Below are 26,717 nucleotides of genomic sequence, written 5' to 3' on the forward strand. Positions count from 1 at the left end.
GATTTTACAGCCAGACTACCTGAGTTAAAACCCCAGCTTTCCACTAACTTGACTATGTGACTTGGGCAAATTATATAACCTTTCTGTGCTATGGTTTCTTCATCTATAAAAATGAGGATAATAGTAATACCTAAAAACCATACTATATAAAGGAAAAGGAGAGACCCATATCAATATTTGGCAGTGTGTCCCTAACACTATTCAAGGAAGGTAGTATTGTGACTGGTTGACATGAATATTGCCATCTTTTTGGTAAGTATTTTCCAATGTGTGGGAATAGGTGTATAGTCTTTTAGGACTTGACGATACACTCTAAAATATTCCATTTCTTCATTCTGATTCTATGTCACCATGAAACCTTATTTAGAGAGGGGATTCCTAAGCTAAGCATTGCAGGTACTCCTGGTTTCTTCTTGCTGCTTATAGGAAAATACCAGAGGAAAAATAAATTGAGAAAAGGATAATTTGGGAAATTCCAAGCCTGTCCGTATGACAAAGACATGAAAATTAAGATTCACTGTCAGAAAAGCATGCTTCAGAGAGAAAACTGAGTATATGACTCTATAACCTTCTGTTGACGTGTTGGATCAAAAAGTTCAGAGTGGCTGGGTGTGGTAGTTCATGCCTGTAATCCTAGCACTTTGGGAGGCCAGGGAAGGACTGCCTAAGCCCAGGAGTTCCAGACGAGCCTGGGCAGTATACTGAGACTCTGTCTCTACAAAATATTTAAAAAATTATCGGCTGGGCATGGTGGCTTATGCCTATAATCCCAGCACTTTGGGAGGCTGAGGTGAGTGGATCATGAGGTCAAGAGATCAAGACCACCCTGGCCAACATGATGAAACCCCGTCGCTACTAAAAATACAAAAATTAGCTGGGTGTGGTGGTGCATGCCTGTAGTGCCAGCTACTCCAGAAGTTGAGGCAGAATAGCTTGAACCTGGGACACGGAGGTTGCAGTGAGCCGAGATCGTGCCACTGCACTCCAGCCTGGCAACAGCGAAAGACTCCATCTAAAAAAAAAAAAAAATCTGGGCATGCTGGCATGAGCCTATAGTCCCAGCTACTCAGGAAGCTGAGATGGGAAGATTGCTTGAGGCTAGGAGTTCGAGGCTGCAGTGAGTATTCATGCCACTGCACTCTAAACTGGGCAACAGAGTGAGACCCTGTCTAAAAAAATAGTTTAGAGTATTTAGAATACAAACGATTAAGGGATTGACTGGGGTTGTCCCTTTATCACACCAGGAAGCCTCTAGAAAGCTTAAGAGTATTGTCCCTGTGTGCAATAAAGTGAATTGCAGTAAAAAGAAATATGTATATCCTTGTGAGCAAGTTCAAACAATGATCTTTGATTTAATTTAAAAAAAATCAATCTGAAAAATATTTAAAGATGCCTTCCATATTCTTCTTGTTTACAATTATACCTCATGATAGTCACTTGAGAAAGTCTAAGAAATGACTTTCTAATTTGATAGGCCATAATTTTAGTTTTAATTAAAAGAATTTCCAAACCTAAGGTATACACAGTTGTAGTAATTTGTATGATTGTGCTAACAATAATGCTAATTAGAGTTTGATAAAAATTCTTTAAAATCACGGGTCCAGTTGTGTTCAGAATAGATGACTGCTAGGGAGATTGCCATCTTCCTCCCATGATGTTGAAGAGCTCAGGCTTCAGACAGTCTATGCTGGCATCTTGCATCCATCATTTACTGTTTGCCAGGGATGTTTCCTTGGGCAAGTTTCTTAACCCACCTGGACTTTAGTTTCCTTGTCTATAAAATGAGAACTGTAGTAGTTCTGACATCATAGTGGTTTTATAAAACTAAATGAGTTTTCTATATGTAAGACAGTTAGAATAGTGCCCGGCCCATAGTAATTGTTCAATACTTGATCACCATTATGATCTTCCACTACATAAATTAGCCTAAAACAATGTAGTCTGTTTGATCTCACCATCTTCATTCCATTTGTTAGGGTACACACTCTTACATTGTGCTGCAGCCTGGGGTCGTTTGGAAACTTTGAAAGCACTGGTAGAACTGGATGTTGATATAGAAGCTTTGAACTTCCGGGAAGAAAGGGCTCGAGATGTTGCTGCTAGATATTCTCAGACTGAGTGTGTTGAATTCCTGGACTGGGCAGGTAAGGAAGCTCACAAGGGGTTAGCAAACTGACTGATGTGATGAGTTTTTCTCCTATGAGTTATAGGATATGTCACCTTTTTTCAGTGTTTTATTTGTAGATACAACCACAGTCACAGTTGGCGATAATACATGAAATTTCCCCCTCTTTCTTTATTTTGCTATTGGCCATAAACATTGTATTTATTAGGAACTGAACATATTGGAAGCTAGTTGATTTACCAACTTCTGTCTAACCAATAATTTTCTATGAGAAAATAATTTCTATAAGAAGATTATTGTATGTTCAATATATATGTTCAAGGCCATTTGTTGAGAGACTCAGGCAAAGTGGATCATTTCTTAAATGTTCAAAAAATAGCATATTTGAGTAATACATTTGATTCCTCAAATACAAAAGGTTGTAACAATAATTTTAGAAAGGTTTATTTAGGCTAAATTAATTTATAGTGCTAATAGTCAGAATAGTAGCTACCCTTATGGCATGGGGGAACTTCTGGGATGTAATGTTCTTTTTCTTAACCTGGTTGCTGGTACATGAGTATGTTTCTTTGAAAATTCATTGAGCTGTACACATGGTTTTTGTACTTTTCTGTTTGTGAGTTATACTTCAATACAAAGTTCAAAAAACAGTATTATTTTGACTTTTGCTAATATTTTGCATATATACTTCCACAACCCTGTAAAATATAGCTTAAAGAGATTTCAGGAAGATGTACCTTTGTAACTAAGCTAGTACTTATGAAGTTTATAGCGTTTATTTTGCATGGTTATCTGCATTCCTGTTTTTAGCAAGCGTTTATTGAATTCCCACTGTGAGCATAGTATTGCTGTAGATACAATTGGTTGTTCCTGCCCTCTGGATATTTGTTAGGTGGGAGATTATAAGTTATGGACACATTCAACAATTATATAAAAATAGCAGAAAGACTGATTAAAGGTTAAAATTGGCAGAGTAGGTATTCTGTGCTATAGAGTGGTGGAAGAATAGGAAGTCAGAGCATGTTGGGCTTGAGCTGGGTCTTGAAGAATGGATGGGATTTGAATATGCAATAGAGAGGGAAAGGGCATGAGCAAAATCTTAGAGCTGTGAGTGAAAGTGGCATGTTGGAAGATGGTGACAAGATTGCCTTATGGAGTAGTAGGTCATAGTTTCCACAGGTAGGCTATAACATAGGTAGAATAACAAAAGGGTTAACTACATGTCTTCTTGAGATTGAGTTTAAATACTGGTGTCCCTACTTGAAACCTATGTGACCTTGGACAAGGTGATTAAATTCTCTATGCCTCAATTTCCTTCTCTGAAAAAGTGGCAAATAATATAGTTCCCACCTTTTGAGGATTGCTGTGAAAATTAAATGAGATGATATAAAGCAGTTACCACAATACCTGGCATGTGGTCAGCACTTGAAAAATGCTGCTGCTTTTATTACACCATACCCTTAAATGCCAGGCTAAGGTGCTTTTATTTTATTCTGGGAGCCACGGAAAGTTTTTATGTAGAAGAGGAGGAGGATGAAAGTGATCTTGAGGAAGATTCAGCTGGTAGTGCTAAGATGCATGTTCATCAATAAAATGAGAAAGGGACTAGAATAATTGATAGAAATAAGGAAATTAAAGGAAGGAAACACATTTGGGAAGAAAGAAATGAGTTGTGCTTTGTAGATTATTTTTATAATTAACTGTCCACTTGGACTAAATATTTTCTATAAGCAATCTTATGTCAATATCTTCTATTTTTATGATTAGATCTGTAAGTAAAAGGAAAACACAAATAGCAAATAATTCAATTGATCCCCCCCATGATTAGTAATTTTAGGTGAAATTCATATTCCATAATTTTTTTTTTTTTGAGACGGAGTTTCGCTCTTGTTGCTCCAGCTGGAGTACAGTGATGTGATCTCGACTCACTGCAACCTGTGCCTCCTGAGTTCAAGCGATTCTCCTGCCTCAGCCTCCCAAGTAGCTGGTATTACAGGCATGTGCCACTATGCCTGGCTAATTTTTGTATTTTTAGTAGAAACAGGGTTTCACCATGTTGGTCAGGTGGTCTCGAACTCCTGACCTCATGATCTGCCCTCCGCAACCTCCCAAAGTGCTGGGATTACAGGCATGAGCCACCACGCCCAGCCCACATTCCATAATTTAAAATCCATTTTTGAAAAATGACCCATAGTACTTAAAAATCACAATTCAAGGACAAATTTTGCTGTAACTTTTCTGAAAAATTTTTTGGGGCTTATGGGTGTGAGGTATTATTGGCTTCCTTCTTCATAATATCCATCTGTTTAATTTGGGTCCTTAGGTTCTTGGAGCAATTATACCAAATATGTCTTAGTGGTGAAAAGAAATGAAAACTCTAAAAAGCAAACTAGTATTGTGTTTCCAGATCAATGAGTTTCATAGTAATGTAGCTGTGGAATGTCAGAAACATAAATAACTCAACATAAAATTTAACATTTATTTAATTCAGCCTTACTATTTGTTTAATTCAGTCTTATGGAGTTTCATAGTAATGTAGCTGTGGAATGTCAGAAACATAAGTAACATAAAATTTAACATTTATTTAATTCAGTCTTATCAAGAATGTACATCACTTCTGTTTCTTCTAGTGATTAGAGTAGGAGTTACCTGGGGAGACTTAAAGGATTCAGAAATCCCTACCCCAAATAGTCTTCTGCATTCTACTGAAAATTCCATTATTAGAGATAAATTTCTTTGGGTTTTAGAGGTTTGGGGATTTTTAAAGTCTTCAGCAGTTCACCATTAGAATAAATATATATTAATGTTCTCTTAGAGGGAATTAGCTAACATTTCAGAACTCTGAAAGTATGAAACAAACATTTATAGAAATGTGAAGGTGGGGTTGTGCTAAGGAGGAACGGAGGTAAAGGGAGTCTGGAAAGTGGAACAAAATAAGCCTTTCGTAATCCATAATAGCCCAAGCCAGGTACTATTCTTTTCCGTTACTTATAAAACTGTAAAGTTTATTACGTTTCAAGTATTATTTTTGAAAAGTTCTTTTCCTCTCTCATAATGATGGCAGATATGTTATAGATATATTTTTCTGGGATTTTTCAAGATATTTTAAGTCAAATCTTCTGTCCCAGTCTCAGGCCTATCTCCTAGTTGTTCTTTGAAAAATACGGTAATCGTAGTTTAAAAAATTGAATTGTCTTGTGAACAAAAGTCTGAAATTAAAAAAACATTAATCTATAATTAATCATTTATTATACTGAAAATGAAAACATTTATACTTAAAAATTAATATATTCTTTAATATTTCCATGCTATTTTAGCAGTCTGAAGTAGGAAATTAAAAGTCTTCCTGTGGTTATAAAATTTTCTCAGGAAGGCTGGGTGCAGTGGCTCACACTTGTAATCCCAGGACATTGGGAGACCAAGGCAGGTGGATCATGAGGTCAGGAGTTCAAGACAGCCTGGCCAAGATGGTGAAACCCCATCTCTACTAAAAATACAAAAATTAGCTGGGCACGGTGGCAGGAGCCTGTAATCCTAGCTACTCGGGAGGCTGAGGCAGGAAAATCGCTTGAACCAGGGTGGCAGAGGTTGCAGTGAGCTGAGATGGAGCCACTGCACTCCAGCCTGGGTGACACAGTGAGACTCTGTCTCAAAAAAAAAAAACTTTCTCAGGAAAATAAGACAAATCACAGATATTATTTATTCAGAGATGTATTGAAACACTAAATTAAGCTTCTATTATATATATATTGGTTAATGATTAGTAATCTAACACATTAAAAATAACAAAACAAACATGTAGCAGTGATAGTATACGTTGGGAACAGGTGGTTGGTGTCACAAAAATCAACACTGAGACAAAGGATCTCTCAGCAAGGCTAGTTTACTTTCTGCAGAAAGGGTGCTGCTCGCTAGCAGTCTTGCCACAAGAGCACACACGAACAAAAGAGACAGGGTCATTTATAACCTGATGTGTCCACCCTACTGCTGTGTCTGGTTTCCCTTGGCTGGAATAGGACCTCACATTCTGTATTCGACCTGATTGGCTAGCAACTTAGAACTTCCCAAAAGAGGCAAAGGCAGAGGAGAACAAAGGAAGAGAGGAATTAACCTGTGGAATGCTGAGAGAGGCAAAAACACTTCCAAATAAGGAAAGAGAAACAGGCTATGACCTAATGCTTGCTTGGACCTATTCAGGCATGCCCAGGCAAATATCTAGGCTAAAATGTGGAGCTAAGAACAGAGTATATTGATTTCTTTATTACAGCTAGCAGAATTTAAGAATATTAGCACAGGTCTTTGAGTAAATTTTGCTTCTAAGAGAGGTTACTATCTATTCTGAATTAGACTTGGAGGAATGTCCCTTTGAAGAGGAACCTCTATTTCATTTTCTACAATTATAAAAAATCTTTTATTTTATAATTCCTCTTTAAACTTGTTTAACATGTCTTGACTCAGTTGCTCTGTTTGTCCTTTTAAGAGAAGTAATCTTTCTGAATAGGGTGGAGAAAAGTTAGGAATTAACTTTGTAAGAGTAGCAGAGACAAGTTTTTGTATAAAACTTTGTAGGCAGGTAATACAACAGCCTATGAGAATAAGTACACCAATAACAAGAGCTAACGAGGTGAGAATTGAAGTGAAAATCTCTTTCCATCCACTGAACCAATGTTCTATCTTTTAGAAAAAGGATCATCTAATCCAGAATTTTTGGCAAGTTCATCGGATAGGGCTGTTAATCCTTGTAGCACTCTTCTTATAGTTCCGTCAGGGGCAGTATTATTAAGAATAAAGGTACAACATTGAGTTTCAATCATTATGCAAACACCTCCCTTTTCTGCTAAAATCATATCTAAGGCTATTCTATTTTTCCAGGCCATCTGGCTGGTAGGTCTCAGTTGCTCAGCTATCCCTTCGATGGAGTCCCTAGTATAATTTACGAATCATTGCTGATGGTAATATAGTTTATCCAGTCTACATTTTTATTTATAGATTTATAGTTAACCACCAGAACAATGTAGATTCAAATCCTGTAGCTATTTGATTCCATGCTTTAAACTTATCTGGTACTCCTCACGGGACCCCAATAGCATCTATGTAAACCTGAGGATCAAAGGACTCATATGGAGTTTCCCTTGGCCCGCAGTGTCTTGTTTTTACTTTCTCAGATTGATGAAATGCCAGGGTGAAGGGGATAGTCAACTGGATTAAAGCACAAGTGCCACTCCAATTATAAGGCAGAGTGTCCAGTAAAGGTCCTCCACAGTACTGTCATACAGCTCGGGGACTGATGAACAAGCTTCTGGAAAGGGCTGAGCTCCTTGCATCTTTTTATGCTTCCAAGGAACACTAAATTCTCCCCTTGCCGTGAGAGGCATGAAGTAAACTTGCCATTTAGAGGTGGAAGCTGGATTGCCCTCCGGGCCTGACCCTCAGGGTGTTGAACTTCAGGAAACAGCAGAGAGAGCTTGGCATGATGGATTATCCCAAGCAGTGGGATTCTGGAAGAGAACCACCATACAGTCCATGCTTGGTCAACGAGGAGCCCATCCAAGTGGAAAGGGGACAGTCTGGGCCTCTGGCCTACCGTGTGCACAAGCATAACAATCGCTTTTATTTAAAGTGCGAACGGAATATTTAATTGATTTCAGCCAGGCATTTGCATCTTGATATCCTGTCTCAATGGCTAAGGTCTGTCTTAAGATATTTCACTTTCACAATAGACACCCTAGTTTTATCATTAGGTGTAGGAGCAACCGGTGTGGGATTTAAAACTGAGGCTACCAAAGAAGGGGAAGACGGGGGAATAATGCATATCTCAAAAATGCCTAGGGGGTCTTTCCCATTTATAGCAATCCCCATACCATAGAAGTGAACAAGGGCAAGTTTAGAGTCAGTTAAGGTGGAGGTGGTGAGAAAGAGAAGGACAGGGTTACACTGATAAGGCTGACAGAAGGGATAGTCCCTTTAGTGAAATAGATGAGGGATTTTAGATTTGCACAATCCTCTTCCGTGGAAGTCTAACCTTGCTCCTGAGTAGTTCAAAGGACATAGTCCCAGCTACTGTAAGGTTGCCAGGCTGTAGGAGCAGACAATTGGTATCTCAGCTGCAGGCGATCACAACTATGAGTGCTAGGAATAACTGTGTCAGTTAGAGGGCTGGGATATAAATATTTGTGTGAAAAGGCTAGCTGTCATTGATCCTTCACATCTCCACAAGGTGTGACAGAGCAAGCATTAAAGGCAATGGTCTGAGGTGAGTCAGACTTAGTTACATTAATAACAAAGGAGCTAGTAATAGAATAAGGAAAGGAAAGGAAAGCAAAGGAAGCAATATAGAAGGTATATAAAAATTAAGCTTTCTTTAACTTTAACTTGGTAGGACTCAATCCTGGTACAGCAATCCATGATTCTGACGAGGAAGCTGCTTTCTTGACTCGAGTATGGTGGGTCCATCCTTTCTCAGCTGTGCAAACGGCAGTCTCAGTGGTTAACAGCACCAGATAGGGGCCTTCCCAGGTCCTTCCACCCTTTGATGAGAAGGTGGTCCCCGGGTTGGTGCTGGTTTGCTGGAAATTCTAGTGGTGGCCTGTGCTAAGAGACCTTTGACCTTAAGAGAAGAAAAGGTAGAGGAGAGACCAAGTATATAATTGCTGAGGAACTGATCCTTAGTTTTAAACATAGCAACATCAGCTGAGGAATGTAAATAAGGCAATCCATATAACATTTCATATGGAGACAGGCCTATATCCTTTCAGGGAGCTGTCCTGATCTTCAATAAGGCAATGGGAAGACATTTGGTCCACAGTAAATGAGTTTCTAGAACTAATTTGGTTAAATGGTTCTTTAAAGTCTGATTCATCCTTTCTACCCTCCCTGATGAAGGTGGATGCCAAAGGGTATGATACTCCCATCTAATGTTTAAAACCTGGGATAGCTTCTTAATGACATGGGCTGTGAGATGGGTTCCATTGTCCGAGTCAATATTCTCTATTAGCCCAAATTTGGGCACTATATTCTCAATTAATGCTTTAAATACATTATTAGCTGTTGCATTTGAAAAGGAGGTAGCTTCGATCTAGTGAGTGAGCTGATCTACTATTACCAACAAATACTTGAGGCAACCGATTGAGTCATTTCAGTGCAGTTCATTTGAACACTTTGGAATGGCCTTAGTCCTGGATCCCTCCCCCTTGGAGATGATTTCTTTATGACTTGTTTGTTGGTTTTCTTACATTTTAGACAACTGTAACTTGCTTGGCTAGGGTATAAATTCCTATACACCCATGAAGTCTGAGAACCATGGTTAAGAACTCCCTTATGAGAGGTTTGGATAACATCTTCCTTTGATCTGGTAATATCCATTTTCCTTCTGTGTTCTCTTTAGCTTCTATTTTTATTAACTTTTCCTTTTTTAGTGGAAGAGAAGATGGGGACTGCAGTAGGAGAAGGAAGGCAAGGAGTTAAGTGAAAGGCATTTTAGAAGAAACAGCAGCCTGTTTGGTTATCTGATCTGCAAGGTCATTTGGTTATTTCCCTGACTTGTGAAAGGAAAGTCCTTTATGCCCTGGGACATGTACAATAGCTATCTCTTCTGGCAACTGGAGATTATCTAGGACACGAAAAATTAGTTCTTTGTGGACTAGATCTTGGCCTTTACTGTTAATAAGACCTTGCTCAGCCCAAATTTTTCTAACTGTGTGTGCCACTCCAAAGGCATACTTAGAATCAGTATAAACAGTTCCTTCTTTGTTCTGCAAATGTTTCAAAGCTTGGTTGAGTGCAAACAGGACACAGGTTTGGGCAGACTAATTATTGGGCAGTCTTCCTGACTCTACTTCTTTAAGAGTTTCTCCATCAATTACTGAATACCTATTATGTTTTTCTCCTTTGACTATTTTGGGGGAACCATCTATAAACCCGTGCCGCCCTGTTTTAAAAGGGGCCTCTCCTAGATCTGGCCTGACTTTTGTTTGGTAGTCAATCAAATCTAGACACAAGTGTTTTTCAAATTTGGGTCTCCTGCCAAGGAACCTGCTGGGTTGAGTGAATTATCAGTAGTCGGGGTAAATCATCTTTTTCTAGCAAAATAGCCTTATATTTCAAGATTCTGGAGTCAGTAAGCCACCTTCCTGCTTTTTTATTTAAAATAGCTCTAACTTGGTGGGGCGTGCTTACAGTTAATTTCCCCCCAAAGGTTAATTTTCTACTTTCTTCAACTAATACTGCTGTAGCCACAGCTCTTTATCCTCCTGTCTTACTCAAAACATTTCCTATCTTGAAGTTTTGGGGTGGTGCCTGGGATAGGCCCTTCCCTGGAGCTTTCAACCCCCCTTGCTTCTTGCTGGAGGTTTCTAGCACTCCTGGGTATGGCAGCACTCCTGGGTATGGGGGCCGGGGGTGGCTCAACCTCTCCTACTAGAGGCTTCTTGCCCTCCCTTCCTTTGGAGGCTTGCCAAGGGCCTTTTCCCATGTTGGATCCTAGATAGGCCCAATCCCTTGTGCTGGGGATGTCTCGCCTATTCTTTTCCCGGGAAAGCTCAATCCCCCAGATCCTTCAGACTGGGGATGCCTTGGCTGTCCCATCCTTAAAGGCTTGCGAAAGGCTCAATCTCTCACACCAGAGATGTCTCGCCGATTCTCTTTCCCCGGGAGGTTAACCTTCCTCCTTTTCCCTTTCGGTGGTTCCTTACACCCTTCCTGTTTGTGTCCATGCACTCTGTCCAGCAACAGACTGGTAGTCGTTCACACACACACACACACACACATACACACACACACTCAGCCTCCAAAAGCTGACCACCAAGGAAATACTTTGCCACCCTCTTGCAGCTTTTCCTACCTTGGCCCATGCATGGAGTCACCTGGTCACTGCGGTCCCACAAGCCTCTCTCTTTCCCCGCATTGCTGAGAATCCAACTGTATTCCTTGCTCCGGGTAGGTCCTGGCTCTCCTCAGGGGCTGCAGCAATGGGCGGTGGGGCGCCTCCCCATGAGAGAGGACCAAAGACGGTCCCAGAGGGGAATGTTAATCCCCTACGGGCCACCAAATTGTTGGGAACGGGTGCTTAGTGTCGCAAAAATCAACACTGAGACAAAGTATCTCTCAGCAAGGCTAGTTTACTTTCTGCAGAAAGGGTGCTGCTTGCTAGCAGTCTTGCCACACATGAACAAAAGAGACAGGGTCATTTATAACCTGATGTTTCCACCCTACTGCTGTGTCTGGTTTCCCTTGGCTGGAATGGGACCTCACATTCTGTATTCGACCTGATTGGCTAGCAACTTAGAACTTCCCAAAAGAGGCAAAGGCAGAGGAGAACAAAGGAAGAGAGGAATTAACCTGTGGAATGCTGAGAGAGGCAAAAACACTTCCAAATAAGGAAAGAGAAACAGGCTATGACCTAATGCTTGCTTGGACCTATTCAGGCATGCCCAGGCAAATATCTAGGCTAAAATGTGGGAGCTAAGAACAGAGTATATTGATTTCTTTATTACAGCTAGCAGAATTTAAGAATATTAGCACAGGTCTTTGAGTAAATTTTGCTTCTAAGAGAGGTTACTATCTATTCTGAATTAAACTTAGAGGAATGTCCCTTTGAAGAGGAACCTCCATTTCATTTTCTACAGTATACAATTTCTTCTCTAGTACTTTAGTAAGTCTGGATTCTTTTTTAATTGAATGGGAAGTAACATTTCAACCCAGGCTGCTGTGGAAAATTTTAGTAAAGATTGTGGCAAAAAATTTATAAAGGTTTCCAAAGAACCATTTTTATCCTTAGATGATAGATTTCTTTTGTGATCTCTATATTTGACTAAGCTACATTTGCATATGCATATATTTAGTATCTTCTGGCTCCTTCTTCTTTACTCTTCTTTAATTTGCAGTGCTTAATTTTCTTAGAGGAAGGATGGTACCCCAAGATCTTGTATATCACTGATGATGTGGTTGCCACTCCGTGGAGTGTTTGGTCAATGTTGTTGATGAATGGGCTGTCTAGATGATTACCAGGTTTTTCTAAGGAGGCTTGGTTTTTCAGCTAAAAGGAGAAAAACAATACAGATTTTATCTACACAAAATAGAGTTCAATACTATAGTATAGTTAATAATATAGTTCAAATTAAATTTATGTTCTAAATATGTAAACAAACTATTAAAACAGCACACATCAATTATTTATACTAAAGGAAGGTTACTATAGAAGAAACGTATAAGTGCAGAGGAAATGTTATCTATATGCCACATATATGATCCTTATCACCATCAGCAAACAATTAGTGTGTCCTATGTTTAGGGTAGTCTCTTGGGAGAAATTATTTGATTAGCAAAATGTATTCCTTCACTAAAGAACCTCAAGGTATAATACCATAAAGTAATAGTCATTTTAAAAATAAGAAAACATTTATAAATATCTAATTCTTCTGAAAGTCAATGAGGTTTTGTTTGTTGTTTGATCAAAGAGCTTTTAAGGTTGCCTCTCAAACTATGGTGTCATCTATTGGCAAAGTGGTAAATTATATAATAGTTTAAAAGCTCCATTTCTCAGAAAGTTGTTCTAATATTAGCAATTAGTTTATAGCCCATATAAAAATTACATGATGCCTTTTGTACTTAGATTTCTTAGATACATCTGGAACGGTTCTAAGAGATCTCTTGTTACAGATCCTTTTGTGGATGAGGCAACTGAGAAAGAGCAAATGACTTACCTAAGGACCCAGACAGATAACTTTATTTTCCATACATTCTCCTCATGGTAGCACACTTTTTTTGGTGTTTTGTAACTTGAAGTAGAGGGGACTAGATGAGTCTAAGGACCTTCTAATTCAATACACATTTGTTGAATGCCTAGTATGAGCAAGACACTGTGCTAGATGCTGGGAATGAATGGGAAGTTGGGGGAAGGTTACAATGAGGAACAAAACACGGTACGCTCTCTCAAAGAAACTAGTAATACTATGTTCTAAACCCTTAGAGATTTTGTAACTATTACTACTTGTATCACGAATTCACCTTTTTTTGGTGTTTCTTCCATTTCGTCCACAGGTAATGCACAGACAAAAAAAATAAGATGAAAAAGACAGCTTGTAATAAATTATAAATGAGATATAAACAACCCTGAAATATATCCATGTTAGCAAAGTGGCAGCATAGTTTATCCAGAAGATAAGGCAGATGGTGAGATGGAGAACCCGTAACTTTCCAATAATGTACTTCTTCTGGAAGAATCTCCCATCCAACCTTTGTCCAGATAGTTCCATCACAAATGCAGAAACTCTCCCTGAAGAAGCAGATAAACAACAGAGAAAAAATCAGCGATTGTCTTTGATTAGACATCCTTCTTTGTCAGTTGAAAAAAAAAGTAGCTAAAATTTAGCTATTTAAAAATAGCTAAATAATTTTAATTATTTAGTCAGCAAAATATGCCCAGCAAATGATACACTGATGATCATTGTAACATTATCAGTCATAGTGACTCAGGGATAAGTTCAGTGACATCATAAATAACCACACTGGAACTAAAACGTGTCACCTGACCAATCACATTGAGTTTCTTAAAGATACTTTTTTGTTGTTGTTTTGCCAGAATGGTTTGAGCTTCTTCAATTTTCCTAAAAATGAACACTAATATTTTGCTAGCTAGTAAATTCAACTATAGTCATATTAATAGAATCTTATGGAAACAATTTACTCATATCACCTCTAACCTTTCTTCTGAAGCACTGCGGTTTTACATTTACTTAAAAAATAGTATACCACTTCACATAACCCAGCATCTGCTTTTATTTTTTTGTTCGGGAATGTCCTTCTCTTCAAATAGTTCAAAAAATATTGAGTGCCTATCCCTTGTAATATATTCCTGTGGTGGTGATGTGGTACTACCAGGTAGTGGGTGAGGGGTGAGGAAGGTGGCATGGTATATGATAAAAAGTTGGGACATAGACCTTGCCTTTAAGGAGTGTACAATCTAGAGGTAAAAGCAAAAACTAATGTAATAATTAAAATGGTTCTGATTTTATTATAAAAAATAAATAGTTCTCATTTTACTAAATCTAAAAAATTTTGGATTTTACTAAATGAGAACTAAATAAAATTATAATCACATAACTGTTGAGAGGGCAATGAGTTCCAATTGGGGGAATTAGGAAATTTAGCAGAAAAAGATATGTGAGTAGGCTTTGAAGAATGAGTAGAATTTTTGTAGGTGGCAGTGTAGAGAGGGTATCTAAGATTGGGGAAACATAATAAGCAAAGACATTTTGGGTAAGCATTCATATAACAAATATTTCTTGAGTGCTGACTGTGTGCTAAACATTGTTCTAGGAGCTGAGAATACATACACAATGTAGCCCAAAACAGAATCATTACCTTCATGGAGTTTACTTTCTAGTAGGGGGTTACAGAAAATAATTGTTATCTATCTAAATCTGTATGTCTGTATCTGTGGAGTGCTATGGTGATACGATATGTCATTGTAGTTTTGATTTGCATTTCTTTGGATGATCAATGATGTTGATCACCTTTTCATATACTGGTTTGCCATTTTGTATGTCTTTTGAGAAATGTCCATTCACATCTTTTGCCCATTTAAAAAATAGGATTATTAGATTTTTTTCCTATTGAGTTGTTAGAGCTCCTTATATATTCTGGTTATTAATCCCTTGTCATATGGGTAGTTTTCTTCCATTCTGTGGGTTGTCTCTTCACTTTGTTGATTGTTTCCTTTGCTGTGCAGAAGCTTTTTAATGTAATAATCCCATTTGTCAATTTTTTCTTAGGTTGCCTCTGCTCGTAGGGTATTACTGAAAAAATCTTTGCCCAGACCAATATCCTGGAGAGTTTCCCAAATGTTTTCTTACAGTAGTTTCATAGTTTGAGGTCTTATATTTAAGTCTTTAATTCAGTTTGATTTAATTTTTGTATATGGTTAGAGATGGGGTCGAGTTTTATTCTTCTGCTTATGGATATCCAGTTTTCTCAGCACCATTTATTGAAGAGACTGTCCTTTCCCCAATGTATGTTCTTGGCACCTTTGTCAAAAGTGAGTTCACTGTAGATTTATTGATTTATTTCTGGGTTCTCCATGCTGTTCCATTGGTCTATGTATCTATTTTTAGGCCAGTCCCATGCTGTTTTGGTTGCTATAGCTCTGTAGTATAATTTGAAGTCAAGTAATGTGATTCCTTCAGTTTTTATGCTTTTGTTTTGCTCAGGATGTCTTCGGCTATTCTGGGTCTTTTGTGGTTCCATAAAAATTTTAGTATTGTTTTTTCTATTTCTGCGAAGCATGTCATTGGTATTTTGATACCAATGCATTGAATCTGTACATTGCTTTGGGTAGTATGAGCATTTTAACAATATTGATTCTTCCAATCTATGAACATGGAATGTCTTTCCATTTTTTGTGTCCTCTTCAGTTTCTTGCATCAGTCTCTTATAGTTTTCATTATAGAGATTTCTTGCTTTTTGGGTTAAGTTTATCCCCAAGTATTTTATTTTCTTTGTATGTATTGTAAGTGGGGTTACTTTCTTGATTTTTTTTTCAGATTGTTCACTGTTGGCCTATAGAAATACTACTGATTTTTGCATGTTGATTTTGTATCCTGCAATTTTACTGAATTTATCAGTTCTAATAATTTTTTGGTGGAGTCTTTACACTTTTCCAAATATAAAATTATATCAGCTGGAATCAAGGATAATTTTACTTCCTCCTTTCCAATTTGGATGCCCTTTATTTTCTTCTCTCATTGCTCTAGGTAAGACTTCCAACACTATGTTGAATAACAGTGGTGAAAGTGGGCAATCTTGTCTTATTCCAGATCTTAAAGGAAAGGCTTTTAGTTTTTCCTGTTCTGTGTGACACCAGCTGTGGGTCTGTCATATGTGGCTTTTATTGTGTTGATGTATGTTCCTACTATACCCAGTTTTTTGAGGGTTTTTACATGAAGGAATATTAAATTTTAGCCTCAATTAAAATGATCATATGGTTTGTGTCCTTCATTCTGTTGATATGATGTATCACATTAATTGATTTGCATTTGTTGAAACATCCTCGCATCCTTGGGATAAATGTCACTTGGTCATGATGATAGTCATGATGAATGATCTTTTAAATGTGTGGTTGAATTCAGTTTGATAGCATTTTGTTGAGGATTTTTGCATCAGTCTTCATCAGGGAGATTGGCTTGTAGTTTTGGTTTTTTTTTTTTTTTTTTTTTTTGATGTGTCTTTGTCTGGTTTTGGTATCAGGGTAATAATGGCTCTGTAAAATGTATTTGGAAGTGTTTCCTCCTTCTCTATTTTTCAGAATAGTTTGAGTAGGAATGGTATTAGTTCTTCTTTAAGTGTTTGGTAAAACTTGGCATGAAGCTATTGGGTCCTGGGCTTTTCTTTGCTTGGAAACTTTTTATTACAGATTTGATCTCATTACTTGTTATTGGTTTATTCAGGTTTTGGATTTCTTCATGGTTTAAACTTGTAGGTTGTATGTGTCTAGAACTTTATCCATTTATCTTAAGTTTTCCAATTTATTGGCATATATTTGCTCATAGTAGCCGCTAATGATCTTTTGAATTTCTGTGGAATTGGTCGTAATGTCTTCTTTTTCATTTTTTTCTGATTTTTAAAATTTGGGCCTTTCTGTTTTTCTTAGTCTGGCTAATGGTTTGCCAGTTTTGTTTATCTTTTCAAAAAACCAACTTTTCATTTCATTGATCTTTTGAATTTTTTTAAAATTTCAATTTCATTAATTTTTGTTCTGATCTTTTTTATTTATTTTCTTCTACTAATTTTGGGTTTGGTTTGCTCTTGCTTTTCTAGTTCTTTAAGATGTATTGTTAAGGTGTTTATTTGAAGTTTTTGTATTTTTTTAATGTAGGCGTTTATTACTATAAACTTTCCTCTTAGTACTACTTTCACTGCATTCCATAGTTTTGGTATATTGTGTTTCTATTTTCATTTGTTGCAAGAATTTTAAAAATTTCCTTCTTATTAGTAATTTCTTCATTGACACACTATTCATTCAGAAGCATACTGTTTAATTTCTATGTGCTGTATAGTTTCCAAAATTCCTCTTGTTATTGATTTCTAGCTTTATTCCATTGTGGTCAGAGAAAATACTTAATATAATTTTAATTTTTTTGAAACTTTTAAGACTTGTTTTGTGGCCTAACATATGGTCTGTCCTTGAGAATGATCCATGTGCTGAGTAGAAAAATGTGCATTGTGCAGTCACTGAATGAAATGTTCTGTAAATATCTAGTAGGTCCATATGGTCTGTAGTGCAGATTAAATACGATGTTTCTTTTTTGATATTCTGTCTGGATGATCTGTCCAATGCTGAAAGTGGGGTGTTGAAGTCTCCACCTATTATTGTATTGGGGTCTATCTCTCTCTTAAGCTCTAATAATACTTGCTTTAAATATCTGGGTGCTCCAGCGTTGGGTGCATGTATATTCCCAGCTGTTATATCCTCTTGCTGAAGTGACCCCTCTGTTATTATATATGACCTTCTTTGTCTCTTTCATAGTTTTTTTCTTGACATCTATTTTGCCTGATGTAAGTGTACTACTCCTGCTCTTTACTGGTTTCCATTGGCATGGAATATCTTTTTTTATTCTTTTATTTTCCATTTATGTGTGTCTTTATAGGTGAAGTGTGTTTCTTATATGTAACACATAATTGGATCTTTGATTTTTATCTCTTCAATGACTCTATGTCTTTTGATTGGAGAGTTTAGTCCATTTACATTCAGTGTTATTATTGATAAGTAAGGACTTAGTCCTGCCATTTTGCTATTTGTTTTCTGGTTGTTTTGTGGTCTTATCTTCCTTCTTTCCTTCCTTCCTGTCTTCCTTTCAGTGAAGGTGATTTTCTCTGGTAGTGTGTTTTAATTTCTTGCTTTTTATTTTTTGTGTCTCTTTTTTTTTTTTTTTTTTTTTTTAGACAGAGTCTCACTCTGTCACCCAGGTTAGAGTGCAGTGGCACAATCTTGGCTCACTGCAACCTCTGCCTCCTGGCTTCAAGCGATTCTCCTGCCTCAGCCTCCCTAGTAGTTGGGATTACAGGCATGCACCACCACACCAGCTAATTTTTGTATTTTTAGTAGCTGGTCTCAAACTCCTGACCTCAAGTGATCTGCCTGCTTTGGCCTCCCAAAGTGCTGGGATTATAGATGTGAGCCACCAAGCCCAGCTTTGTTGTATGTTTTTTGATTTGAGATTACCATGAGACTTTCAAATACTATCTTATAGTTCATTATTTTAGACTGATGACAATTTAACATAGATTGTATAAACAAACAAGCAAAGAGAAAAACAAATAAAAGCTACACTTTAACTTCATTCCCCTCCAACTTTTTACCTTTTTGTTGTTTTTATTTATATCCTATTGTACCGCCTATGTCTTGAAAATTATTATGTTTGATAGGTTAATCTTTTAGTCTTTCTATTCAAAATATGAGTAGTTTACCCACCATGATTACAGTGTCATACATAGTATTTTGTGGTTTTCTGTGTACTTACTATTACCAGTGAGTTTTATATCTTCTGATGATTTCTTATTGCTCATTAACATCCTTTTCTTTCAGATTAAAAAACTCCCTTTGGGATTTCTTCTAGGACAAGTCTAGTGTTGATGAAATCCCTCAGCTTTCGTTTGCCTGGGAAAATATTTCTCTGATGTGTTTGAAGGATATTTTCATGGATACACTGTTCTAGGGTAAAAGTTATTTTCCTTTAGCACTTTAAATATGTCATGCCACTCTCTCCTGGCCTATATGGTTTCTACTGAAAAGTCTGTTGCTAGATGTATTGGAGTTCCGTTATATGTTATTTGTTTCTTTTCTCTTGCTGCTTTTAGGATCTTTATCCCTGATTTTTGGGAGTTTGATTACTAAATACCTTGAGGTAATCTTCTTTGGGCTAAAACTGCTTGGTGTTCTATAATCTTCTAGTGCTTGAATATTGATATATTTATCTAGGTTTGGGAAGTTCTTTTTTTATTAATTTTATCCCTTTGAATAAATTTATTCCTTTGAATAAATTTATTCCTTTGAATAAATTTTCTACCCTGATCTCTCTCTACCTCCTCTTTAAGGCCAGTAACTTTTAGATTTGCCCTTTTGAGGCTATTTTCTAGATCTTATAGGAGTGCTTCATTGTTTTTTATTCTTTTTTCTTTTGTCTCCTCTGACTGTATTTTCAAATAACCTGTCTTTAGGATTACTAGGTCTTTCTTCTGCTTGATCAATTCTACTGTTAAGAGACTCTCATTCATTGTTTGGTATGTCAATTGCATTTTTCAGCTCCAGAATTACTGCTTGATTCTTTTAAGTTGTTCCAAACTCTTTGTTAATTTTATCTGATAGGATTCTGAATTCTTTCTCTGTGTTATCTTGAATTTCTTTGAGTTTCCTCAAAATAGCTATTTTGAATTCTGTGTCCGAAAGGTCACATATCTCTTTCACTCTGGGATTGATCACTGGGGCCTTACTTACTTTGTTTGATGAGGTCCTGTTTTTCTGACTGACCTTCTTGCTTGTGGATGTTCACTGGCATCTGGGCATTGAAGAGTTAGGTATTTATTGTAGGTATTGCAGTCTGGGCTTGTTTGTACCCGTCCGTCTTGGGAAGGCTTTCTACGTATTTGAAGGGACTTGGGTGTTGTGATCTAAGTTTTTGGTTACTCTAGCCGTATCTGCATTAGGGGGCACCCCAAGCTCAGTAACGCTGTGGCTCTTGCAGACTTGTAGAGATACTGTCTTTGTGGTCTTGGGTAAGATGTGGGAAAATGCCCTGGATTATCAGGCAGAAACTCTTTTTTTCTTTTCTTACTTTCCCCTCAACAAACAGAGTCTCTCTCTGTGCTGAGCTGCCTAGAACTGGGGGAGGGGTAACACAAGCACCCCTGGGGCCACCACCACTAGGACTGCCCTGGGTCAGACCGGAAGCCAGCATGGCACTGGGTCTTGCCCAAGGCCTGTGGTGACCACTGCCTGGTTATTGCTTATATTCACTCAAGGCCCAATGGTCTACAATCAGCAGTTGGCAAATACAGCCAGGCATGTGTCCTTCCATAAAGGCAACGAGTTCCCCCAGGCTCTGGGTGGGTCTGGAGATGCCATCTGGAAGTCAAGTCCTGGAGTCAAGAACCTTAGGAATCTAGCTGGTGCTCTATTCTACTGCAGCTGAGCTGGCACCGAGCCATAAGACAAAGTCCTTTCCACTTTTCCTCTCCCCTTTCTTCTAACAGAGTAGTCTCTCCCTGTGGCCACCACTGCCCAGGCCTTCAGCAAGTACCACCTGGCTACTGCTGATATTCACTCAAGGCCCAAGGACTCTACAATCAGCCTGTGGTGAATACTGCCCAGCATGGGTCTCTCCCTTCAGGGCAGTGGGCTCTCCTCTGGTCCAGGCCAGGCCCAGAAATGCTCTCCAGGAGCCAAGGCTTGGAATCAGGGTCCTTAGGATCCTGCTTGGTGTGCTACACCACTGTGGCTGAGCTGGTACCCTAGTTGCAAGACGAAGTCCCATTTACTCTTCCCTCTCCTTTGGTCAAGCAGAAGGTGTCTCTCCCCATAGTCACAACAGCTGGGGAATGTTCTGGGTCACCCCTGAAGCCAGCATGGCTCTGAGTCTCACCCAAGGTTGGTGGTGAGTACTGCCTAGGTATCACTGCTGCTTATTCAGGACCCAAGGGCTCTTTAGTCAGCAGGTGATGAATCCTGCCAGGACTGGGTCCTTCTCTTCAAGGCAGCTGGTTCCCTTCTGGCCCAGGATGTGTCTAGAAATACCATCTTGGAGTTAGGGCCTGGAATGGGGTCCTCAGGACTCTGCTTGGTGCCCTGTTCTACTGTGGCTGAGCTGGTATCCAAGTTGCAAGACAAAGTCTTACTCACTTTTGCGTCTCTTCTCCTCAAGCAGAAGAAAGGAGTCTCTCCCAGGGCTGTAAGCTGTGTTGCCTGGGATTGGCAGAGCGGTGGCAAGCACTCTCATGGCCATTCAGTCTGGTGTCTTACTAGGTGATGTGTACCCCAAGTCCACTGGCTCTGATCCCTGCACAGCACTAGGACTTGCCCAGGAATTGCAGCCCTCATGGCCTAGATGGCCTTTCAAGTTTATTTAGGACCCCATAGCACTTTAGCCTGTAGTGGTGGGGCCTGCTGGAACTCAGATTCCAACTGCTGGGATGTGTGCTTCCCCTCTGGCTAGGGCTGGTCTAAATGCTGCATCCATGGGTGCCAGCTGAATTCTGCCCCATGATGCTTTCTTCTATGATAGGGAAGCATTGAGCTGTAGTGCAAAGTCCCACAGTCACTGTGCTCTCCCTCAAGCATATAGATTCTCTGTCTGCACTGTGTGGCTATTGCCAGGGGTATGGGGGAAGTGTGGTGTAGGCAGTTCAAAACTGTCTTTCCTACCCTCTTCAGTGCCTCTTTCCTTAATATGATGTTAAAATGAGCTACTGTGATTGCTTACCTGATTTTTGGTTCTCATGTTGGTGCTTTTTTGTATGGATAGTTTTTCAATTTGGTGTTTCTGTGGGGTGGGGTGGACAGTGGAGGCTTCCATTTGACTATCTTGCTCTGCCTCTTGTCTTTGTCTTGTCACGTGTGTGTTTCTGTCCATTCTTTCAGATGCAAGGCTGACTCTGAAAAAATATATTGCAAAAGTGTCTTTAGCTGTTACTGACACTGAAAAGGGATCAGGGAAACTCCTTAAGGAAGACAAGGTACTGTATTGTGATTATTGCTTGTTCTGCAGTGTTTTGAGAATTTTGTCTTACATTTTAATTTTTGCACTGATGTTCTAAAGGCAGGTTGTGGTCCTTACTTCCTCCCTCCTCCCTCTTTCTTTCCTTCTTACCTCCTACCTTCCCTTCCTTTCTTTATAAACCTCTAATAGAGGATAGTCTGATCAAAACTAAAATAAATAGTATTAAAGAGTGACATAGAGATGTACTAAGTATCAAACCCAGCAACATGGCCGAATCTTAGAAATGTAATATTGAGAAAAAAAAATTATCAAAGACTACATAGACTTTTATAAAGCTCAAAAACAAGCAATATCAAACTATATAATTTAGGGATGCCTACATATGGGAGAGAAACTATTTAAAAAGCCAAGCAAAGGGATAAGCACAGATCATAGTTATCTCTTGAAGGCAGTCAGGGGGGTGAGATGGGGAGGGACAGAAGCTGCATTAATAGTACTGGTAGTGTTCTGGTTCTTCTGTTGAGTAGTAGGGTCCAAAATAATACAATGGAAATATTCATTTCATTATTTTGCTTCAAAACTGAGATATACATTATATATTTTAGTATATATGTACATGTACAAATACATTGCATATTATTTAATGTGTCAAATTTTCCAGAATGGGAAAAAAGATACACAGCTGTAAACACAGTAATTTTAAAGCCCACTTGCCACATATCTAAGTACTAGATCTAAGCATTCCCAGTGGAATAGTTTAGTGCTTCAAATGTACATTTAAAAAATATCCTGAAGGTATCAGAAATGTGTTTTGGTTTTAAATTATTTCCTATATTTTTGTGCAGGATGCTCTGTGAATTTCCTGTGACTTATTATTCAGATGAAAAAGAACTAGGTATTGCTAAAAGTATAAGATATCACCAAGTCTAAGCACTTGATAAGTTATACATTGCCTTGTGTCTTGTAGAGTACTCTACAAAATCTCTTGTGAAACAAACAAAATGTAGGCAAAATTTATTAGAATAGCTTTTGGAGCTATCAGATCTGCAAAGCAAAATTTTCGTGACACAAAGAAATAGTGCTTTTTCAAACTAGTTACAGGAACATTCTTAATTTAATTTTAAAAAAATTGATTCTTTGAACTAGAAATTATGTATACATAGTAATAATTAGAAAAAAATCAGAATATCTAAAGCAAACATAATAGTTTTCCCTTTTCTATTTCTATTCTTATTACCTACTCTGTGGTTTGGATAACAATTTTGTGTTATGTTTTCCCTTTTGCTTATATAATCATATGTATCCATACACATAATAGGAATTTTATGAAAGATTTTGTTTTTATAAAAATGAGGTGACACTTATATATATTATTCTTTAATTTTACTTTTTTTCCTTCTCAATAAGATATTATGGATACCTCTCTAAGTCTACTTGCTTCTACATACTTCTGCATATACTACTGCTTATTATTTAACAGTATAGACAGGACATACCACAAATGTATTTATTTATCTTTATTATTACAGACCATAGTACAATAAACATCTTAAATCGGACATCAGAAATTTGCTGCATTATGTGCAATGAGATAATTTTACAATGCAAATTGAGAGATTTTCAGTACGGTAGAGCTTTTCTTGTATTTCTTGAACTTCCTCCTTCTGTGAACCATTTGAGAGGGAATAAAATATCAGCATTGTCTTTTGAGTTGCATGCAACTCATACCATCCACCCATTCTTTTCTGGTCTTTGCAAGTACTTCTTTTAGTCACAGGGCTTAACAAAAATAAAGAATTAGGGAGAAAGTGTAGAATGGTACCAGGCTTCATGACTCTTGATGGTGAGTTTTATTGTGCTCATATTCCACTAATGTTAGAGCTGCACTGTCCAATATAATAGATACTAGCCACATGTGACTATTCAAATTTGAATTATTTAAAATTAAATAAAATTTAAAATGTAGTTCCTTAGTCACCCTAGCCACATTTCTAGTGCCCAATAGCTATTTATATCTAATGGTGACTGTATTGGACAATGCAGGTACAGAATATTTCTATCATCACAGAAAGTTCAGTTGGACGTGCTGGTTTAGAGATACTGTTGAGTTTTATTTTTCAATAAATAAGTGGAGAGCAAACTCTATATTTCTGTCCCTAGAATACCATCCTCAGTGCATGCCGTGCAAAAAATGAGTGGTTGGAAACCCACACAGAAGCTTCCATTAATGAGCTTTTTGAGCAGAGACAACAACTGGAAGATATTGTGACTCCTATCTTCGCAAAAATGACTACACCACGTAAGTTTTGGATAAAAGGTGGTTTGAATGTCAGAAGGGATGAAAATTAAGTTCAATGTTGTTATTTTTGAGATATTCTGATTTTAACAATCTTCATTAAGTAGTCATTAACATTGTTACAAGCACTAATCTATGATATAGTTCCCTAGTTTCATTATTTTCAATTAGTAATAATTAATAATAACTGAATTCTTCCTATAGGAAATGTCTAATACTAATCTTAATATTACCATCATCAGTCATTAAATTTTATGTGATTACTGTAGCTTTGCTTTGATTTTTTTTTTTTTTTTTTTTTGGAGGCAGAGTCTTGCTCTGTTACCCAGGCTGGAGTGCAGTGGTGTGATTGTAGCTTACCACAGCCTCCAACTCCTGGGCTCAAGTGATACTCCTGCTTCCTGAGTAGCTGGGACCACAGGCAGACATCACCATGCTTGGCCAATTTTTAAATTTCTTATGGAGATAGGGTCTTGCTATGTTTCTCAGGCTGGTCTTGAACTCCTAGCTTCATGTAATCCTCCTGCCTCAGCTTCCTGAAGTGTTTGTTGGCTTTACAGGTGTGAGCCACCACACTGGGCCTGTTGTTGATTTTGATTCGCATCTAGGAGGCATCTCCTCCTGGGAGATAGGGTGGCAACATTTTATTTTATTTATTTTTATTTTTATTTTTTCCTTCAACATTTATTTTAAGTTCCAGGGTACATGTGCAGGATGTGCTGGTTTGTTACATAGGTAAACGTGTGCCATGGTGGTTTGCTGCTCAGATCAACCCATCACCTTGGTATCAAGCCCAGCATCCATTAGCTATTCTTCCTGATGCTGTCCCTCCCCCGACCCCTACAGTGTATGTTGTTCCCCTCCATGTGTCCATGTGTTCTCATCATTCAGCTCCCACTTACAAGTGAGAACATACGGTGTTTGGTTTTCTGTTCCTGCGTTAGTTTGCTGAGGATAATGGCTTCCAGCTCCATCCATATCTTTTAAATGGACATGGTCTCGTTCCTTTTTATGGCTGCATAGTATTCCATGGTATATATGTTCCACATTTTCTTTACCCAGTCTATCATTGATAGGCATTTGGGTTGATTCCATGTTTTTGCTATTGTAAATAGTGCTGCAATGAACATACACATGCATGTATCTTTATAACAGAATGATTTATATTCCTTTGGGTATATACCCAGTAATGGGATTGCTGGGTCAAATGGTATTTCTGTCTCTAGATCTTTGAGGAATTGCCATACTGTCTTCCACAATGGTTAAATTAATTTACAGTCTCACCAACAGTGTATAAGTATTCCTTTTTATCCACAACCTTGCCAGCATCTGTTGTTTCTGGACTTTTTAATAATTGCCATTCTGACTGGCATGAAATGGTGTGTCATTGTGTTTTCGATTCTCATTTCTCTAATGATCAGTGATGTTGAGCTTCTTTTCATGTTTGTTTACTGACTACATGAATGTGTTTTTTTTTTTTTTGAGGTGGAGTCTCACTCTTGTCACTCAGGCTGGAATGCAATGCTCACTGTAACCCCCGCCTCCTGGGTTCAAGCGATTCTCTTGCCTTAGCCTCCTGAGTAGCTGGGATTACATGTGTGCCAACATGCCCAGCTAATTTTTATATTTTTTTGTAGAGACAGGGTTTCACCATGTTGGCCAGGCTGGTCTTGAACTCCTGACCTCAGGTGGTCCGCCCACCTCAGTCTCCCCAAGTGCTGAGATTACAGGTATGAGTCACCATGCCCAGCCTTTTTTTTTTTTTTTGAATGTCTTCTTTTGAGAAGTGTCTGTTCATGTCTTTTGCCAACTTTTTAATGGGGTTGTTTGTTTTTTGCTTGTACATTTGTGTAAGTTCCTTGTAGACTCGATATTAGACCTTTGTCAGATGAATAGATTGCAAAAATTTTCTGTAGGTTGTCTGTTCACTCTGATGATAGTTTCTTTTGCTGTGCAGAAGCTCTTTAGTTTAATTAGATCCTATTTGTCAATTTTTCCTTTTGTTGTAATTGCTTTTGGTGTTTTACTCATGAAATCCTTGCCTGCGCCTATGTCCTGAATGGTATTGCCTTGATTTTCTTCTAGGGTTTTTATAGTTTTGGGTTTTACATTTAAGTCTTTAATCTATCTTGAGTTAATTTTTGTATAAGGTGTAAGGAAGGGGTCCAGTTTCAATTTTCTGCATATGGCTAACCAGTTTTCCCAACACCATTTATTAAATAGGGAATCCTTTCTCCATTGCTTGTTTTTGTCAGGTTTGTTGGAGATCAGATGGTTGTAATGTGTGGTCTGATTTCTGAGTTCTCTATTCTTTTCCATTGGTCTATGTGTCTGTTTTTGTACCAATACCATGCTGTTTTGGTTACTGTAGCCTTGTAGTATAGTTCAAAGTTGGGTAGCATGATGCCTCCAGCTTTGTTCTTTTTGCTTAGGATTGTCTTGGCTATTCAGGCTCTTTTTATTTTATTTTATTTTATTTTATTTTATTTTATTTTATTTTATTTTATTTTATTTTTTTTATTATACTTTAGGTTTTAGGGTACATGTGCACAATGTGCAGGTTTGTTACATATGTATCCATGTGCCATGT

The 26,717-nt window shown here is 37.9% G+C and overlaps 2 protein-coding genes across 5 annotated transcripts in view; one reads left to right on the forward strand and one right to left on the reverse strand.

Moving 5' to 3' along the window:
• Positions 1 to 26,717, forward strand: part of ANKRD45 (ankyrin repeat domain 45) — a 64,334-nt gene that overhangs the window by 22,914 nt on the left and 14,703 nt on the right. For all 4 annotated transcript variants that reach the window (XM_058443141.1, XM_032159088.2, XM_058443140.1 and 1 more), the window contains exons 3-5: positions 1,977 to 2,144; positions 21,753 to 21,847; positions 23,992 to 24,130. In XM_058443141.1, the coding sequence (XP_058299124.1) occupies positions 1,977 to 2,144; positions 21,753 to 21,847; positions 23,992 to 24,130 (402 nt within the window). The remainder of the gene's footprint in view (positions 1 to 1,976; positions 2,145 to 21,752; positions 21,848 to 23,991; positions 24,131 to 26,717) is intronic.
• TEX50 (testis expressed 50) lies at positions 11,808 to 13,548 on the reverse strand. The gene is made up of 2 exons (XM_032159089.2): positions 13,130 to 13,548; positions 11,808 to 12,158 (listed from the first exon to the last, which is right to left on the reverse strand). The coding sequence occupies exons 1-2, from the start codon at positions 13,451 to 13,453 to the stop codon at positions 11,961 to 11,963; spliced, it is 522 nt and encodes a 173-aa protein (XP_032014980.1). The 5' UTR covers positions 13,454 to 13,548; the 3' UTR covers positions 11,808 to 11,960.

The sequence above is a fragment of the Hylobates moloch genome, unplaced genomic scaffold, assembly GCF_009828535.3.
Source record: "Hylobates moloch isolate HMO894 unplaced genomic scaffold, HMol_V3 SCAFFOLD_8, whole genome shotgun sequence".
Classification (NCBI taxonomy): domain Eukaryota; kingdom Metazoa; phylum Chordata; class Mammalia; order Primates; family Hylobatidae; genus Hylobates; species Hylobates moloch.